This window comes from Coptis chinensis, chromosome 4, assembly GCF_015680905.1.
Source record: "Coptis chinensis isolate HL-2020 chromosome 4, ASM1568090v1, whole genome shotgun sequence".
NCBI lineage: Eukaryota > Viridiplantae > Streptophyta > Magnoliopsida > Ranunculales > Ranunculaceae > Coptis > Coptis chinensis.
Window position 1 is genome coordinate 80,982,259 of NC_141459.1, and position 20,546 is coordinate 81,002,804.

The following is a 20,546-nucleotide window of genomic DNA, read 5'->3' on the forward strand; positions in this document are numbered from 1 at the left end:
AAATAATCAATACATGATATGTTGTAGCATTACTGAGGACCAAACAACCAACGTTTAGGATCTATGGCAAGCGAGTAAAAAGGTTCTAAGGACCAAACATTTCACTTATGACCCCTTATGTTTGCATGTCTACACTCCAACACCCATATCGAGAAACACACCCACACCTACATCCACAGACAAGCATGCACACTCACACACAGACACACAACTAAATGAAAGCATTATAGCTTATGAAAAGCCTGAAATCAGGCCCGTCAGATAACCTTGCAGCAGCCACAAGGTACATCTTCTAAAATTAAACTAAAATGTTAGAAACATAGAATTGCAGACTTCATTTACATCCTTTATATCTAAACTACTTCCATTGAAACATGGATACAATTCTTTGTTGCACAAGACCATATGAAAGTTATACAACAAGAGAAAAGAAAATAGTTTTAAATAAAAGAATTTCATACCCATGAAAATATGTGAGCTTTGTCGTTGATTCAATGATGTGTAGACATAAAGGATTAATAAGATATATAGTGGATGATTAACACTAATTAATTGTGCAGTGCCCTGTTCACTCATGATTTAGATAGGCATTGATGCAAAATTTGTAGTTCTTAAAAAAATTATACCATTGGCACCTCTAATATGTAGAGAGAGGACTGAAATTCCAGAGATGGGATTATGGGAAGTGTACCTTAGCTTATTATCTTAAAGAAATTAAACACCAATAAAAATCAATTCTAGTTCTAGCTAGATGGATTCATTAAATCGTCTTCAACACCTATACAAATAAAACGAAATGCAGCATTCAAAACAAAACTTCAATATTAAACGCAAAGCAAATTAAAATAAGTTAACATAACCTATATCAAACCAAAATGACAAACCTGTTGATTAATAGTTCTTTCTACTGATTCAAAAGCTTTCATGGTTTGAGACAATTAATCCAACGTTGCAGATCCCTCTCCCCTTTTTGTGGCTCACAAAATAACTTCCTAAATATAAACAAAAGAAAATTCTTTAAAAATGGAAAAAAAAAAAAATCTAAAATCCAATCAATTGGGGAAACAGACCAGTAGAGGAGGGTTAGACAGACAGAGAAGTTCAGTTTTCTTGTCGCAACTTCAATGAATCTTACAAATTTATTCGATTCGAAAGTGCTCCATTATATTCTTAGATTAGTTGGAGCATGTGGAAGAGGGAGAAGAAGATGAAGTTTTCTTTCTGTTAAAAAGTACATAAAAATAGTTGAGAGAGAAGAAGATAGGTTATCGTCGAGTCGGAAGAAGTACAAATGGTCAAGAAAGTAATTTGCATTTGAGAAAGGGTAAAACGGTATTAACCGGAAGGTGGAAGAAGGGCATGGTAGGAAGTTCACATTTTCTGGCTTACATCATCAAGTGGGTCCGACGTCCTGTTTTGAAATAAAACATGGGTCAACATTTTCAACGCCTTATTGTGGTATGTTCGCTAATTTGTGGCCCGATTCGTGTATTTGCCGATTCCAAAAGGCATAAAACTGAAATAACTTTAGTGAGCCAACTTATCTTCTTCCCCAACACCTAATTTCTACCAGTAGTAAACAAGAAGAAAATAATGGTTTGACGAGACCCTTAATTTCACCATAGCAATTAAACATAAAAACCCTTATTGTCTACTTATAATCGTAGACATATTAACATATCAACCACATGAATTCCGCCCAGTCCCGGCACCAATCAACACCAAATCAACAAATTATCTACTTTAACACTTATAACAGTCCTATACACACCCTTAGCTAGTCATTAATTATACCATCACCAACAAGCATTTAACCCCTAGAATCCCCCGATTTTTTTAATTGCATCGGATTAGAACGATGTTCATACATAAACATAAGGAAGTCTTATCACCGTCCACGTACCACTTATATACTATATGCATTATGCTTGAATCATTGTAAGTTTCAAGAGAGATGGGTTATATATTATGTGATGAATTACTGATCATCAATCACGAAGTAGAGAAAAAAAACACAAAAAGAGAAAAAACCATTAAAACCAACTCCAGAAAGAATGAGGTTTTTTCAGAATAAAGGTGAAGTCTTTTGTTGGATATGTGCAAGCCTAAAAATGAGATGTAAATAATGTTTTTTGTTCATTTTTTTGCAAAAAATATATTACACATGTGAAAATGGTTGCCACATAAGCTGATTTCGAACGGCAAGTTAACAGATTACCCCGATTGACCAATTTACTAAGTTTGTTACCCCAATTGACGAGAAAAAAAGTACGTTACCCCAATTGAATTTTCGGGGAGAGTACGTTACCCACTTTGGCTATTATTTCAAAATGAAGCGTACTTTCATTTGTGCCAAAAAATACAAGTAAGTTTCGAAAGGGTATCTAGATATGAATGCAGTCAAATTATTTGAACGGTATGTATAGTAGACCGTTAAATCCTTCCCCAATCTATTTTCTGCCCACGTGGACGTATGAAAAACTTCCGAGGTGGACAAATGTTAAAATTTTGCATTCAAGCTAACTAGAAGATGCCGAAATATGAAATCATTTCACGCATGTTTCTCCCGTGACCAACTAACACCCAATATTTCTTCCCTCGTTTTTAGTTGAGTAAGTACTCTTTTTAGTTCCAATTTGACTCTTCCAATTTTTTTTGTTTCCACCCACCACTAGCCTTAAATCCCTAAATCCCCAAATCTAGTTTGAGAGAAAAAATGGTATTGGAGCTCTAAATTCCATTGTGGAGTAGAACCTAAGTTCTTTAAACTTTATCACCTCAAAGTAAGTTCTTTAAACTCTATCACCTCAAAGCAAGTTATCTTTAATTTTGAAAATGGGTTGATTTGTTGTCGGTTTCGAGAATTGTTTTCATCATTACTTTACTTTAGCACTTTTCCTATTAAACTAAGTAGAGTACTCAAACTAAGTACTATTAAAGTAACAATTTTGTTTTTTTATTTACTTTAGCACTTTTCATTGTTGCTTATTCTATTGTTTGATGCTTTCCTTGTTGCTTATTATATTGGTTGAATTGATGCATTCTTAGAGTTGTTTGTAAAACATGACTTAAATCATGTTTTGTAGTGGTTCATGATACGTATACTCTAGAATTACACCATGGGGGTGTTTTTCATAATGCTCCCAAATTGTGTTATGAAAATTGAAAGGTTGAGTTTTACACTGAATTAGAGGTTGACAAGCTATCCCTTTTTAAGCTTAAGGGCATAGTCGGTGAGTTAGGATACAAGTCACTGATTAAATTGTACTGTTGTGTACCTTTCAAGTCCTTAGAGCATGGGATTAGATTAATTTGTAGTGATGTTGAAACAAATTTAATGGTTAAGGATATCAGACAACATGGTGTAATTGCAGTTTATGTTGAATTTGCAACTGTGGAAAATGTTGTGGCTGAGAGTGAAGTGATGATGATATATAGTGAGGATCTCTCTGATTATTACTCGGAGAGTGAGTCAGAGCCTGATAGCCTTGGAAATACCAGTGATGCTGATGAGGAACTCATTCAATATAGGAAATCTGTACTAGAAAAAAAAATGTAAGAAGTCTAGTGAAAAACCTAAAAAGAACGTACCAGAAGTAGGAAATGCCTATGATGATGTAGTAGTTGATGATGGTATTAATTCTAAAGAATATGATAGTCCTTCAAAGAATTCAGATGGCCAGTTTCAAAGGAAACCATCAAGGTTTCTTGTTTTTAGCAGAAATAATGACTTAATATAGATGCAACCAGTGCATGGAATGAGATTTTCTAGTCCAGAGCAATTGAAGGAATATTTGATTGATTATGCAGTGGCAAACCTTGTTCCTCTTAGGTTTACCAAAAGTGGTACTCAATGTTTGCTTGTTCAGTGTGCCCATAATTGCCCTTGGAGATTATGGGCTAGTTACATGCAATTTGAGAAAAGTTTTCAGATTAAAAGCTTGCACAATGAACACAAATGTGTGAAGAACTTTAAGATAATGATTGCAACCTACCATTGGTTATATAAGAAGTATGTTAAAAGGATTGTTGCTAACCTATGCTGGAAGTTGAAAGACTTCAAAGATGATGCCATAGAGAAGTATAAAATCCTTGTGAGTAAAATGCAGTGTTATAGGGCCAAGAAGTTGGCCATGGTTGAGGTTGAGTCATCTTTAGTTGAGCACTATGGTAAATTATGGAGCTATTCACATGAAATTTTATGAAGCAACCTAGGAAGTACTGTGAAGATTCAAGTTAAGGATAACCCTGATGAAACTGGACAAGGTAAGTTTATAAGAATGTATGTTTGTTTTGATGCTTTAAAGAGAAGGTGGAAGGAAGCATGTAGACCTGTTATTGGTGTTGATGGGACTTTCTTGAAGAGTTTTTGTAAGGGAGAAATTTTAGCAGCAACTGGGAGAGATGGGAATAATCAAATGTTCCATATTGCTTGGGCAGTAGTTAAGAATGAGAACAAGGATAGCTGGAGGTGGTATTTACAGCACTTGATTGATGACTTGGACTTGGGTGATGGAATTAGACTAACCATAATTTCTTATCAGCAAAAAGGCCTAGTGCAAAACATAACAGATTTGTTTCCTTTTGTTGATCATAGAAGTTGTGCTAGGCATATATATGATAATGTAATGACTTAGAATTTCACTAAAGGGTATTCAGGTTATTTTACGTGTTGATTCAGCGTACTATATGCTCTGTTTGGTTCGATGCAAGCAAGTGCAAATAGCAAATGGGTGCAATTACATCGTAATGCACGACAAGGAATTGCAATGGCAATTCACTTCACCTGTTTGGTTAGAGTAATGCAAAAGCACCCTACATTTTTTTCATCTTCTTCACAAACACATAACTAAATAACCAGATTATTTTCTCCTCCCCATAATTCCAAATTCTAAATACACACTTTAAGATTAAAATAAGTCTTTAAATATGAAACAGTTTATTTTCAGATCTCATCCATAAACCTACATAAAATCTTTTTTTTCCTCAATTTTTCATTCAATTTTTATCTAATTTCGACAGAGATTCAACAAAATTAGTTGATTTAAGTTGGTTTAAATCTTCATAAAGAGGAGATTGAGATTCAACGAAATTAGTTAATTTGAGATGGTTTATTCTTCATGGAGAGGAGAAATTGAGATGAAAAACTAAACTTTTATTTTCCTTGCTGGTGGCAGCTACAAAAGAGGAGGAAGTTACCAAAAAAAAGTTACGAAAGAGAGAGAGAGAAATTGCAAATAGTTACTCTGTTTTTTTGGTTGCAACAAGTTGTCTCCTGACCTATTTATACGGTGCACATGATTGCAACTTATTTGCATAACTGTCACTTTGCATTAGTGGACCAAACACCAATAAATGGCTAGTTAGTGGGAAATGGGTGCAAATGCATCCTATTACAGTGAACCAAACAGAGCTTATAGGAAATTTCATAAATTTCGTGTTGACTATCTTATTTTTGTTGTGTAATAGGGTCGAACCTGTGCAGTTTAAGTGCTAATTGGGAGCAAGTCGCTCCAAGAGCTTATAACAATTAATCGAATTAATCGGAATTAATTGCCTTAATTAACCTATAATACATATGTCACATATAAGTGATATAACAACCTAAAACAAAATAAAGTAAAAAAACTACAAGATTGAGTGGTGGAGTGCTAGCTGGCCTAAGAGTTTTCTTTAATTTGGTGGTTTTTCATTTTTTACGGTTTTAATTGTTTTTCCTCGGTGAAGCGAAACATTTTCAATATATAGATTCGTGGGCTTCTCTTTTTTGGGCCTTTTTGTGGACTTAAATTTTTTTAAAAAAACAAGCAAAACTTGCAAACTGTTATGAAATTCGTGGGCCTATATGGATGCCCACCATTGAGCCCATATGGGACACCTCCTTATATGTATTTATCCTAGTAATCCTTTGTCTTGGTGTTTATCCTGGTAATCCTTTATCTTGGTGTAATCCTTTATCTTGGTGTTTATCCTGATAATCTTTTATCTTGGAAAGGAGGTTACCTAGTTGTATATAAAGGTAACCTCCTCCCATTCATACTTACCTCAATGAATAAGAATTCTCTCTATTTCATTCTCTCAATGATTTAATACATATCAAATACATGTCAAGTTAGTGTGGTGTTCTCTCTAAGTCGGTTTAATTCTAACACGTTATCAGCACGATAGTCTCTAGCTTTGGATTAAAGGTATGTGTTTAACTTGTGATTAAATCGTATTCGATATTGTTGATACCATATTAAATTCGTGACTGTCGAATTTAACTTTACAGTAGAATAACATAGGTATGTTATTAAGAGATATTAGTGTACTACAATTTCTCTTTTAATTTTGAATGAGTAATCATAGAATTAGTAGTGTACACTGCACACTACAAAATAAAAAGCTCAATACAGAAACTCACGCATGCTGATGCGCTGGTTATTTTAGTTATATCATTTAAGAAAACAAGTTGATATGCCGTAAGAAAGATTACTATTTTATGATTGTTTGGCTATGGCGAAATCGTTTTACCTGATTTTAAGCGGTATGTATTGCGTTTTGGTGCCAGAATCAGTATTGTTTCGACCATTGGAATTGGTGGTGTTTGATGCCGTTATAGGTACTTGTATAGGCCGTCGAATTCGATGAACTAGGCCTGACCACTTATATTGGATGGGTTGGTTTGTTTAATTTTATGATGAAACCAAAGATTGGGCTATTTTTGTTTAATTGATCTAACCCTTTGATAGTTTTGTTTCGTGCCCTAAGATGAGAGGTAGAAGACGATGATGTCATCAGGACATAATCACTCATTAAAGATCTCCTTGGGCTTTAAGTCTATGTTTTACCTGGGCTTCAAAACTTAATGTTAATGTTCTGGGCTTTTAGCATTTGTTTGTTTCGGACCTAACTTCTTATAAATTGACTTGGGTCCGACCCGGTTTGGACCGAGCCATTTTGACACTTAAGGACCGTGTCCGGTTGTCTATATCAACTTGGTCGAGTCCAACCCATAAGGACTGGTCCGGTTTTGGCCCATTACAGTGGTCATTTATGTAGGCCCAATTTGTTTTTATAGCTATTTTGTTTTCAAGAACTTGAAGTTCTAAAATCATGAACGTGAATATTTGATGCCATCATTTTTTTTTTAATACATGTATGTTTAATTTGTTACAGTTACTTGAAAGATGTCAAACCTTACTAAACTCGATTTTCAAGCTATTTCAATTAGAGGCGACAATTATTTATCATGGCAGCTGGATGCCAAGATCCATTTACAATCTAAAAAACTTGGTGATACTATTAAAGAAGGAAACAAAATGACCCCAAAGGAAAAGGCCACAGCTCTCATATTCCTATGTCACCATATTTATGACGACTTAAAAAATGAGTACCTAACAGAGGAAGACCCAACAAGTCTTTGGAAATCCCTGAATGATAGGTATGTGATAAACCGATAAAATTAAATATATCTCTACTTACGAATAAACGATGAAATTCAACGCAAGTAAAACTAAAACTTTATCGTATACTATTTATCAAAGATTTCTACTCTCGATACTATTGAAGTAGAGTTGGAATAGAAGATTCGTTCCACTCCTAGTTCTTTAGCATTCAAGTTTTCTACGACTATCAATCCTACCAAAGTCAATGAGAGTTTTACAAATTACTCTACGATGCAATTTATACTAACAAGATAATGGGATTATAATGATTCAACTACGAAATGCTACGGAATACTAAAGTTTGAATCTAGAATAAGAATTAGGGGGGAATTGAATCCACCTTGAATCCAACTTAATAAACTAGCATAGATTGTTGTAATCAAATTCTTATATTCTTACGGTAAGAATTGGTCGTTCTAATCCCTAATTATACATGACATTTCTACCAATTCATAACTAGCATGTGAGGAAGTCCAACCCATTCTCATGGCGAATCAACGACCTTCTAGAGTGGAATAGGCTCTTACAACGATTCTACACTACACAATCAAGTTTTTATCAAGGTTTCATCAAACCCCTCTAATGGAGGTTTAGCCTTGATTCATCAAACTATCATTTCCATATGAATTAAAACTAGACATCATAAAAAGATTGGAACTTTGCTTATTTAAACTCAAATGGAAACTACTCATGCAATAATTGATTTAAACTAATAATGGCAAATAAGTAAATATAAGAATTGAAACTAATAATTAATGGAAAACGAAATTAGATTATCAAGAACTAAATATTTTATTGATCTAACAACTAAATAACAATCATTCAATACTGAAATTAAAACAAGAATAACAACTAATTAATTAATTGAAAAACTAGATATAACTAAGCTTTAATGGCTACTTTCTATCCTAACCTAATTGATATTTAAGAGCTAAGTCTTGTGTGTGGAAATAGAGGAGACCAGATCCATATTTTCGTGCATGGGCTGAGGGTCCATTTTTGGGTCGGAAAATCGAGCTCAAAGCCCAATTTCTTCAGTCCACAGGGCCTTTTTCAGTTAGGTTTGACTTCAATAGGCTTTTTGTCCACTTTTGCTCCTCTGATTGGGTCAAGGTTTGGACCATTGGAAAGCTCTTTCCGAGCTGGTCGTTTTGACATAAGGTATGCCTAATTCCAAGGCATGAGTCCAAAGATACGGTCTTCAGAGTTCTGCTGACTTTTATGTGCTGTTTCTGCCCGCGTTGACTTTGAATTTTCAGCTTCTGACTAGGCTTTACAAAGGCTTTTTCTCCTTGAATCTTGGCCTTTAATCACAGAACTTCTTAGCAACCAACCCTTGCTCCTTTATATCGCCAAAGTGGCACATTTTTACACATAATTGACTTCTATGCCTGAAATACATAAAAACATGTAATTAGCATTAACTCTTATTTATTACTCGCATAATTGGTATAAAAGTATTATTGTTAAGGGGTTAAAACTACAGTTTTGGGCTCTTATCAAACCATCCCCAAACAGCATTTTGCTTGTCCTCAAGCAAATATGAGAAATTAGCATAAGTGACCAAAAATGGAGTTCTAACTAATCTCGTTTCTCCGAGTGCGATTGCATTGACCATATGCAACAAGGCCTTAAACCACTAGGAATTCCCTGATGGACGAGTTATAGTCTCATGAGAGTTTTCCAGTGAAGGTACTCACAAACTTCATCTATACTACAACGACTCAGAAATAAAACTATTGTTTCCTTATCTATGTCTCAATTATCTATATATCTCACTATCAATGAATACAGAATAATCAAGTCGAAACCTAAGCTAATATATGCATAATAATCAATCATCTATGAATAAACATATATACAATGAGTAATACTATGAGATGTACTAGCAGGTCCGTTTATGAAAACTCGGAATAACGTCCTTAAGTAGGTCCTCACATAAATGTCAGGACAAAAACCACTCTGATTTTTCTGCTCAAGTTTCGCTACTCCAGTGTGCAGTGGGCACACTTTACCTTACAAACTCAATGACACATAAGGAAGTCGGAGTCGATCAAACACATCTGCCACTTACTATCACACTAACCTATTCCTAATTGAGCTAGAGGTCTTTATTAGGTGTTGCAGGGATTAGGAGATGGTTTAAGAAGGAAGGAAATGGATATTCAAAAAGGACAAGTTTGAGATACTAGAGGCTTCATATTATGCAACTAGAGAAACCATTGCTTTTTTCTTTTGCTTCTACACTTTGTTTCCATCCTTAGCCATATTTTTTTTTCTTTGGCCTTTGACTCTTTGATTCTATTTTTGGAGTTCTAACTCTTTATTTTATTTTATTTTTATTTTTTTATTTGGATGGAAACTTACTTTTCTCATCTGAAGCGACTTACAAATTCTTGATTTCAAAAGTCCTTCTCTTTTCTATTCTTCATCTCTATTCTCAGACTTATTCAAAGAATTAGGTAGGTTGATTTTTATTTTTTTTTTTTTTATTTTGTTTTGTTTTGTAACAGGGTAAAGGATTTGTGGTTTATGAAAGGCTAAATAAAGGCTCAGAGGGGCGACTAGCGGAAAATAATTCATAGGTTTGAATTTCTGGCTATATCGATCCAAAAAGGGCCTAAATTCTCGCTTAGGATATGGTATAGTAATCAAGTAAGTGGACGTGTGATTTCTCTATTTGGATTTTACTTCTCCCTTGTGTCATTTCTCAAATGTTCACTCATATAAGGCTTTAGGCTATATTTTCACAGGATTTGTAGAATAAGTAGTACTCTAGCCTAGATTTCAGAAACTTACTGCCAACAATCATAGATACTCATGTAACATATTTATAGACAGATGTAAGGATTATTACCTACATATTAGCCTAAGTTTCTAAAAACTATTCTAATGCAAAAGCTACGTGAGATTTGTAGATTATCAAAGGCCTAGAGAAGGAAACAATACCAATATTCCTAAGTGTATAACTTAAACTTTTATTTATATATTTTATTATATATATATATATATATATATATATATATATATATATATATATATATATATTTTTTTTTTTTTTTTTGAATTTTTAACTAGAAAACAAGTGCATATTATACATAACTATATCCTAACAGATGCCTTAATTACACTTCTATGCCCCCCCCAAACAAGAAGCATGCTTTGTCCTCAAAGTATTTAAATAAATAGGTTAGAGAAATACCATTGAAACGTGTGAAATTCTAGACCATCTGCAAAACAAGGTTAAACATACTAATATAGAAAAGAAAAACTGACGCAACTCTTTAAGAGTTCCACCCGTAATGGGGTTAATGAGAAATAAATTGCTTGGGACATAAGCAGACACTAACTGAAATAAAAACTAACCTTAACTCCCGTTTAAGCATTTTCCTCATTTCCCTCTCCAAAGAGAGGAGGTTCCTTCGCATCCTGCCATGCCATGATAACTTGCCAAGCCCGCCGCCGTGTGTTGTCAACTTGTGCTAACCTGTCTAGTGTTACTATGTCTGATGGGGTGTAAGGAGCAACCAAATGAGGTTGCACCTGCCATCCCGGCCAAGTCATTACTCGAAATGAGCGAACCACCCAATTGGTGGGTCTCATGACTTCAACCCTTTTCCAATCCGTGAACTGGGTACATAATTCAGGTAGACAACTAAGCATGATGTGACAAACCAAAACAGGCATAAGAAGATACTTATGTCGCATGCTTTGGGCTCTTTTAAGACTAGCCACTAATACTCGGGGAATGTCATATCGGCGACGTCCCTCAGCTAAAGCAAGGAAAACGTCACCAGCGGTACTATTTGCAGAGGTAAACTGCCAATCTCCTAAAATATTCATCAGGATGAATAACATAGTGGTGCCTACATTTAGGGATAGGCTACCAAGGGCTATGTTGTAACGCCCTTGGTCCATTATACGAAATACCCCTCCCCCATAATACTCATGGAAATATGTTTAGTCATAGAGGTATGCATTATCGGTCATATATCCCCACGTGTGAATAGGATCAGGTATTGGTAGTCCCGAAACTAATGCTACCACATACTTATTGAATTCTAGTGGTGTGTCATCAACCGTGAAGGAGAATTCTTGTTCTCCATCTTGGTTACAATAGAACTTAACATTATTGTAAAAAAATTCAGTAAGCTTAGGTGAATAAGAGTCGTCTTCACTTACCAGAAGATGCCTCCATCCGAACTGCATGATCCTTTCGCGGAACCAATGTCCATAAGTCTCGCTCCCTAACAAGTCTTCGAAAGATTGCTCCGGTATTACTATAGGAGAAGTCATCACAAAACTACTCTCTAGAATAGCTGCAACGATCCTGAAACAACCCACAAAAAATTAGAATTTTTCTTGCCCACAAGGGTCTGGGCGCGGGGTGCGCTTAACCTATGCCTGGGTAGGGCGCGGGGTGCACCATGGTGATTTTCGAGTTCCAAGTACTTGGGCGCAGGGGGCACTCACTTTTTGCCTGGGACGGGCGCGGGTCGCGCTCAAGATGAAAACTGGAATTCCAGTGTTTTGGGCGCAGGGTACGCTCAGCTATGGGCTTGGTAGGGTGCGGGTCGCGCTCTGATGAAATTTGGCTAATAGTGCCTAGGGTGCAAGTAGCGCTCCATGGGCGATATCGCGGCCTCGAGCTCAGCCTTGAGTTGCTAAAATGGAGAAGAAAAAAATAGGAAACGTGAAGTGAAAGGTGAGAGATGAAAGTGAGGTGTAGTGTGGGTTGTCAGTGTAGAATGAATGAAGTTTTTATAGGTTTTAAGTTGCTAAAATGAATCGGGAAGTTGCCAAAAAGCTTTAAGGCAATTTCCGGAAAAAAAAATTTTCAAATCGAAAATGGAAACAACCCATATTCTTGATTCTAAAACAACTCTAATATCTTTTAGATTGAATTTAGAATAGTAACTTCTAAATTATTTTAGATTTCATCCTACCACAACATCTAATCATAGGTATGGCCAGATCGACAATATTCTCAACCCTTACGTCAAACCAACTACTAAAATGGAGGATCCTATAACAAATCATGCTAGAATACCCAAACAATTCGGCAAGGTGGGATTAACGATAAAAACAATGCACAATTTGAAAACAACCAAATTATATTAAAATTGAAATTCAAATACAATTAACTACCGAATTTAAATTTAACTATTGAATTTAAAAAACTTAATATCCGAACTAATAAAAACAATAAAAACAACTAAATAACATCGAAACAACATATTTTTAGAAAACCTAGCCATATGATGAAGATGGACCCTGAGATGGAGATTGGGCCTGGGATGAAGATGGGCCCGAGCCATCCGTCCTTTGATAATGACTCTTATGCCTCTCAGACTCATCTGAAATAGAACCCTCCAGGGGTGGCATGCATCGTAGAATCTCTACTTGGAACAGGCGTTGTGCTTCCATTACTGCTTTCATCTTTGCATTCATCTCTGTATATTGTGCCTTGTGACGCTGAAGGAGTGTCTCCATGTTACACAAGAGATCCTCCTGACCCTTTTTGAGGTTTTCAAAACTCATCTGAAGGTTCTTTTGTTTATTTCGAATTATAATCTGCCTATCCCGTACATCTTCACAAATAGCATAAATGCAACGCACGCTAGTATGCAACACTGACATGCATTCTGACTCAGACGTACACTTTTCCAAGGCATCTTCATCCAAACATGTCATGTCCTCCATTTACTCATCCGAATCAACCACCCTATCCTCCGGCAACATCCAAGTCTTTTGGATGCACTCCGTATAAATAATTTCATTTGAATGCAATTTCAACATAGTCCGCTCAGTTCTTGGTTTCCCCCCCCCAAGACAACATTATCTTCGTAATTAAAGCAGGGAATGGTGCAATACTCTTCCCAACTCCTCTAATCATATTTATCAAAAACTCGAGGATACATAATTCATACCTCTTCTCTTGAATATCCAGATAATGTGTAGACATGTCAAACCGATGTCGCTCACTTTCTCTTTCCCAATGACGTTCTTACCAATCCACTGAGCTATAGCTAGTTGGTTGGTTTGCAGAGATGACTGTTGAGCACAATGAGAATTCGGATTGTATTGACCTTCCATGAGAGTGTCGTTCATCAATGCAGGAACTCCAGTATACTGGGATTCCTGCATGGTGGCGTCGAGGTGGCGTGCAGGCGTAATGCCTAGAATCTCAGCCAACTTCTCTCTCGATAATTCTCTCCTAACCCCAGCCACCTTCATGAAAACTTTCCGACCATCCAACTCTCTCTTCTTATAGAATTGTTTGACCAAATCGGAGTGGTAGAAATTATCTGTCGAGTACCACAACCTATTCCAATTCCTCCTAATCATCTCGTCACGAAAAAACGGCGCGAAGTGGTCGGCCGTAAAAGCTTGTTTCGGCAGAATTCTTCGTCTTAGAGCCATTGAAAGTTTTGAACTGATTTGGGGGTTTGTATATAGTGTAGGAAACGATGTGAAACAACCCTACTTAATAAAAAAAATGATGGTGGTGGGACAACTGTTGCGCAGCAGTTCAAATATTTTGTGGTTTTTTCCTAATTTTTGGTGGTTGCAAATGTTGGGGATGGTGGTGGGAGTGTTTTGGGAAAGGTTTTGAATTTGGGCGTGGTTGTATTTAGGTTTCTCTTTTTTTTAGGTTATGGTTTTGAATTTGGTAATGGCGGAATTGGAAAGAATCGCGATTCTGTTTTGTTTGGAAGAAGGAAACGCATGCGCGTCACACATGCATACCTTGGGCTCAAGCCCAAATCGATTTCGAAATTCGTCGATTTTTCGCTCAACTTCAACCTAAAATTGCCGCTTCGTTACCGGTCCGATTTTTGTGAATGAGTTATGGAAATGATCAGGAGAGAATTTCCAATCCAATGATTCATAAAACACTAAATTCCGACCATGGATGACATATAAGAAGATGGAAAACACCTCGAAGAGCGTACATGACGTAAGTTATGCAAACGAATGAAATCTAAATTTATAAATAATGTCAACCCGAATCGAAATACGATTAAACGGCCTAAGCAACACAAATGAAAAGTTGAACAATCCAGTACGGAAAAATGAACATCCCACCCCCAAACAAATTTTAGATAACAGAATTTGAAAATTTGTTTTAAAAGTGGGTATTTTAAAGTCAGATTCCCGAGACTTCCTAACTTACTATTTTTATGATTTTAACAATTTTTATTTTTTATGAATAAGATTTAATATAAGCAAAAAAACAAGAAAGCAATAAATGCATAATTCACACCATAGAGGAACATGACTAAAAAATCAAGAAAACATGCAAGAGTGGAAAACGTGAATTATATTAAACGTACGTGGACTTAGGATCCGGTACTTACAGCCACACACTCCTTAGGGAGGGCCCGGTTACCTGAGTGGTGCACTTACCAATATATGGAATTATAAGGAAGTACACTAAATAACAAAATGAGCCGTTTATAGTCAGATACTCGAAACTTTAACAAATAACTGGATATGTATATATATATATATATATATATACCCTTCAATTTTCCATATATCAACAACCTAAAGAGTTGGGGGTCTTTCCATAAATAAATAACATAGAATGCACCCCTAAACAGAATCAAGCACCAAGATTCTCTACGATGCAGCTTATTGAAATGAAAGTGAAGTCTGATGGATTTAGAATGTAACCGCGTATGCACCTTCTTTTTCGCCTTTGAACAAGAGGGAGTCCAAGTGAATGATCGTGAGAAAATAGATGTTTGTGGAAGATATGGATGAATTTTAGACGTAAGGAATGGAAAAAATGAGAATGTAGGTTTGGCACAAAACTCATTCATGGTGTAGGTGGGAACTGTCTATATTCTGAAAATGAAGGTGTCAAGTGCCTTTCCCTTGGGAATTATTTCTGTATTAAGAGGATTTAGAAAATCATTAAGTACAGAAGAAACAAAAGGCTCAAGCGCAAACTCCAGGTTCCTTTGAAAGGATGGAAGGTGGAGAATATTGGTGAGGGAAGATGAATGAGTGTCAGCTAGAGCTCTCAGGTCTAGATCATTAGAAGCCTTGAGATATGCCAGACATTCCTCAATAGGTGGGTCACTGGATAGAGGGTGAAAAATTCATCTTTCGTCATAGCGTCAAGGGATAAATGGATGTTGGCAGGGTGGGACTCGTGAGGTGGCAGGGAAGAGTTGCAAAAGAGTTGAAGGAAATCTTCCTCAATTTCCTCTATGTCCAAGGAGTATTTGTCGAAGTTTGAACTTCCAAAGGAAATGAATTTGTGCATTTGGTCATTCGGAAACGTGGTTTTGAAATAATCATGAGCTAAGCTCTCAATCATGCTAACCTTTCCATCGATATTCGTATAAGGCAACTGTTTGATTGTTTTAAAAACGTTAACCACAACGGAAAGATGGCCAAAGGATAAGGACATCGAACCATCGCGGCAGTTTATAAGCGCGTTGGCAGTTGCTAAGAAAGGGCGCCCTAAAATGATTGGAACATAATCGTTAGCTTACTTACGTCAGACGAGGATAACAAAATCCAGCAGGATAGTAGAAATCCTGAACCTTAACCAGCACGTTTTCCACTACACCCTTAGGATACTTGATAGACCTATCAGCTAATTGCAACGTCATTGTTGTAGGTTGCATTTCCTATAGACCTATTTGTTTATATAAATAATAAGGGAGTAAGTTAACACTCGCCCTGAGGTCTAATAAAGCAGTGGTCATGTGAGTATCCCTTAAGGTGCATTGTGCGATGAGGGGGCGACTGTGGTCCTTGTTCTTAACGATTTCATTGTGTTCCGTTAAAGTTGGAAACTGTTCAGTTAAAAAGGCGTCTTTAGGAATCTTTGTCTTATGCCTAATAGTGCACAACTCTTTAAGAAACTTAGCATGGTGATAAATAGTAAAATTGAATAGTTTACCTACGAAATGAACGATGAACTCAAAACGTAAGTAAACTAAAACTATCTTACGTGTCTATATTTATCAAAGTTTCTACTCTCAATTCTATCGAAATAGAGTGGAGTAACAAATTCGTTCCACTCCTAGTGCTCTAGCATGGATGTTTTCTAGTCTAATTAGTCGGTCTTAAGTCTAATGAGAGCTTTACGAAGGGTTTTATACTACGATACCTATATGAAATTGATTATGTTGAATTAAACTATGAATGCTATGGAAATATGATTGTTTTGAATCTAGATAAAGGATTAGAGGGGAATTGAATCCACCTCGAATCCAACTTAATAACCTAGCATAGATTCTTGTATCTCGATTCTTACGTTCTTACGGCAAGAAATTCGAGTTCTAATCCCTAGTGTTCATGACATTTCTACCGAATACTAACTAGCATGTGAGGTCGTCCACCCATTCTCATGGCGAATCACAACCTTCTAGATTGGAATAGATTCTACAATGCTTCTACACTATACCACTAAGTTTTCATCAAGGCTTCATCAACCCCTCTAATGGAGGTTTTAGCCTTGAGTCATTCCGCAATCATTTCCATATGAATCTAAACTAAACATAATATCAAGATTCAAAATTTACTAATCTAAATTAAACAATAATTAAATTCTAATTAACAACTAAGAAATGGTAACCAACAATAATTAAAACTAGATCTAATAGATTGAAATAATAAAAATCGAAATGACAAGAATAATAACTATTTTATTTATCTAATGAATCAAGAACAATGATTCAAGAACTTAATCTAAAACAAGAATTGAAAATGGAACTAAAACTTAATTAATCTACTGAAAACTAGATCTAGAATTATCTATATGGTTTTAGGTCTAACTAGCTACCATTAACAAAGAGCTAAGCTTTTGTTTTTATACTTTTAGATCCAAAAATCGTGCATGGGCTTGGAGCCATGTTTTGGGCCAGAGAATCAGGCCCAAAACCCAATTCTTTCAGTCCAAAAAGGCCTCTTCAGCTGTAGTTGGCTTCAACAGACTTTTCGTCTGCTTCTGCTCATCTGATTGGATCAAGGCTTAGACCATTGGAAAGCTCTTTCCGAGCCGGTCGTTTTGACATAAGGTAGGCCCAATTCCGAGGTCTGAGTCCAAAGATATGGTCTTCGGAAGTTCTGTTGACTTTTGCATCTGTTTTTACGCCGCGTGGACTTTGACTCTTCATCTTTTGACCGGGCTTTACAGAGGCTTTGTCTCCTTGAATCTTGGCCTTTAATCACAGAACTCCTTAGCAACCGACCTTTGCTCCTTTATCTCGCTAAAGTGGTACATTTCTGCACATAATGGACTTTGAAACCTGGAATGCATAAAAACACGTAATCAGTGTTAACTCTTAATTATTACTCACATAATTGGTCTAAAAGTATGACTGTTACAGGGTTAAAACTCCATTTTTGGGCTCTTATCACATGGTGAGGTAACTTTTTAATCGCTTCAAGAAAAGGTAAGTTTATCGTTAGATTTTTAAAAACTTCCCTAATCTCGTCAAAATTTGTATCCTTGTTTAACATAGCTAATTTCGAGAAAACGATGGTTTCTCTCTATATTTAGCATATGGATCAATAGGATGGTTAACCTTGCTTTTCTGTTTCTTAGGCTGTAGTTTAACTGGTACCTCTACAGGGGTAGGATCTTTAGTTTCTGTTTCGGTATCTAGTGTAATATCTGGTGTAGGGACTACTGGTGGGGTAACTATAGACATAGTTACTTTGTTATCCACCACTCTGCCTGAACGGAGAGTGGTGATGGAATTTATCTCACCTACATTTGCATTTTCGTTACTAGTATTACCGTTTACCTCAAAGGCTGTGTTTGGTGTTTTAGGATTAGGTATCACTTGTCCTGGAAACACACCTTTGGGTTGTACTTTCTCTTGAGTTAACTGCTGTAAGGAAAGTTGGATGGCTTATAAAATCTGTTGTTGAGATTGCATAAAGGTATCAAAATGATTCGGTTGTGGAGTAGTATTTGCTATTGGTTGTGTGACAGGAACTATGTCCCGTTGATTATTAATGGGTGGATTTTGGTAGGTATTATTTACCGGAGCGATACCTCTATTAGTATTATAATTATTATTATTATAATTATTATAATTACCCTGACCTTGTCCTTGTCATGGTTGAGCCTGGTTGTTATAATTATAATTACCCTGAACTTGTCCTTGCCTTGGTGGACCTTGGTGGACCTTGGTTGTAATTGTTTGTTGGCCTAACATTTGGGTTAAACAACCTTGGAGGTTGTTGATTATTTCGCCAACCGAAGTTGTGGTTTTGTCGCCAAGCTGTGTTAGGTTCGCTATTAATGGAACAAATATTATCTTGTTATGATTGTTGTTGTTTATAAGCGAGAGGACAATAGGAGTTGGGATGCTCTGGACTCAAACAGAAATTACATGGATTGGTATTGACATTCATGACGGGGATAAGCGTTTGTTGAACAGAAATAGCATCTACCTTTTTAGTTAGAGATTCGATTAAATTTTTAAGTTCCGGATCGGGTTTCATCTCAAACATACCGACAACTTTAACTGTTGTAGAAGAACTAGCAGAACGGGAGAAATTGTCACTACCCCCCCAGTTATTATTACGCTTAGTTTGATCTTCTAAAAATTTATAAGCCTCTGACACTACACCATAACAGGCTATTTGTAACGGCAAAAAAACGTTGCTAATAATTTTCGCAACGCTTTTTAAGCGTTGCAAATATGGCGTGGGTAAAGTGTTAGAAAATTTTGCAACGCTTAATAAGCGTTGTGATAAGAGCCCAAAACTGTAGTTTTAACCCCTTAATAATCATACTGTTAGACCAATTATGTGAATAATAAGTAAGAGTTAATACTGATTACGTGTTTTATGCATTTCGGGCTTCAAAGTTCATTATATGCGAGAAATGTGCCACTTTTAGCGAGATAAAGGAGCAAAAAGGCGTGAGAACTTCAGAATGCCATATCTTTGGACTCGGACCTCGGATTGAGGCCTACCTTATGTCAAAACGACCGGCTCGGAAAGAGCTTTGCAATGGTCCAAGCCTTGACCCAATCAGAGGAGCAGAAGTGGACGAAAAGTCTGTGGAAGCCAACTGCAGCTGAAGAGGCCTTTTGGATCGAAAAATTGGGTTTTGGGCCCCGATTCTCCGCCCAACCCATGGCTCCAAGCCCATGCACGAATTTTGGATCTGGATGTATAAAACAAAAGCTTAGCTCTTTGTTAATGGTAGCTAGTTAGACCTAAATTAAGATATAGAATTCTAGATCTAGTTTTATTTATTAAATTAAGTTTTAGTTCCATTTAAATTTTGTTTTAGATTAAATCTCCGAATCATTGTTCTTGATTGATTAGATAAATAAAGTAGTATTTTTATCAAGTTGAATTTGTCATTTCCATTAGATCTAAATTCAATTCTTGTCATTGTTTTATTCCAGCCATTAAATTAGATTCATTATTGCTAAATTAAGTAATTCTCAATTTCTCACATTATGTTTAGTTTAGATTCAATGGTAAATGTTAGATTGATGACTCAAGGCTAAACCTCCATTAGAGGGGTTGATGAAGCCTTGATGAAAACTTGGTTGTTTAGTATAGAAACATTGTAGAATCTATTCCACTATAGAAGGTCGTGTTTCGCCATGAGAATGGGTGGGCGACCTCACACGCTAGTTAGTACTTGGTAGAAATGCCATGAAAACTAGGGATTAGACTCGGAATTCTTGCCGTGAAAACGTAAGAATCGAGATACCACAATCTATGCTAGGTCATTAAGTTAGATTCGAGGTGGATTCGATTCCCCTCTAATTCCTTTATCTAGAGTCAAACAATAGTATTTCCATAGCATTTGTAGTTAATTTCTAGTAATCATCTTAATTAAGTATCGTAGTATAATATTTCGTAAAAAGCTCTCATTGACTTAAGAGCGACTAGTTAGACTAAGAAAACAATCCGTGCTAGAGAACTAGGAGTGGGGAACTAACTTCAGACTCCATTTAGTGCAATTCGCATTGAGAGTAGAAGCTTTGATAATAGATAACGTAAAAGTGAAAGTTTAGTTTACTTTACGTTTGGATTAATAGTTCATTTCAGTAGGTAAACTACTCATTTTACATTTGTCAAAATGCCGCTGCCATCTTAGTTGCACTTTAGCATTGT

General features: G+C 36.1%; 2 protein-coding genes across 2 annotated transcripts in view; both read left to right on the plus strand.

Annotated features, from left to right (window-relative positions):
* The first annotated feature begins 3,337 nt into the window (after positions 1–3,337).
* On the plus strand, positions 3,338–4,637 carry LOC147505071 (uncharacterized). Its single transcript, XM_086605459.1, has 3 exons — positions 3,338–3,538; positions 3,741–4,170; positions 4,216–4,637. Exons 1-3 carry the CDS (start codon positions 3,338–3,340, stop codon positions 4,635–4,637), a joined length of 1,053 nt encoding a protein of 350 aa, XP_086461585.1.
* Positions 4,638–7,169: 2,532 nt separating this feature from the next.
* LOC147505072 (uncharacterized) overlaps positions 7,170–20,546 on the plus strand; it is a 44,505-nt gene continuing 31,128 nt past the window's right edge. Inside the window, exon 1 of the mRNA XM_086605460.1 lies at positions 7,170–7,427. Coding sequence (XP_086461586.1) covers positions 7,170–7,427 — 258 coding nt within the window. The remainder of the gene's footprint in view (positions 7,428–20,546) is intronic.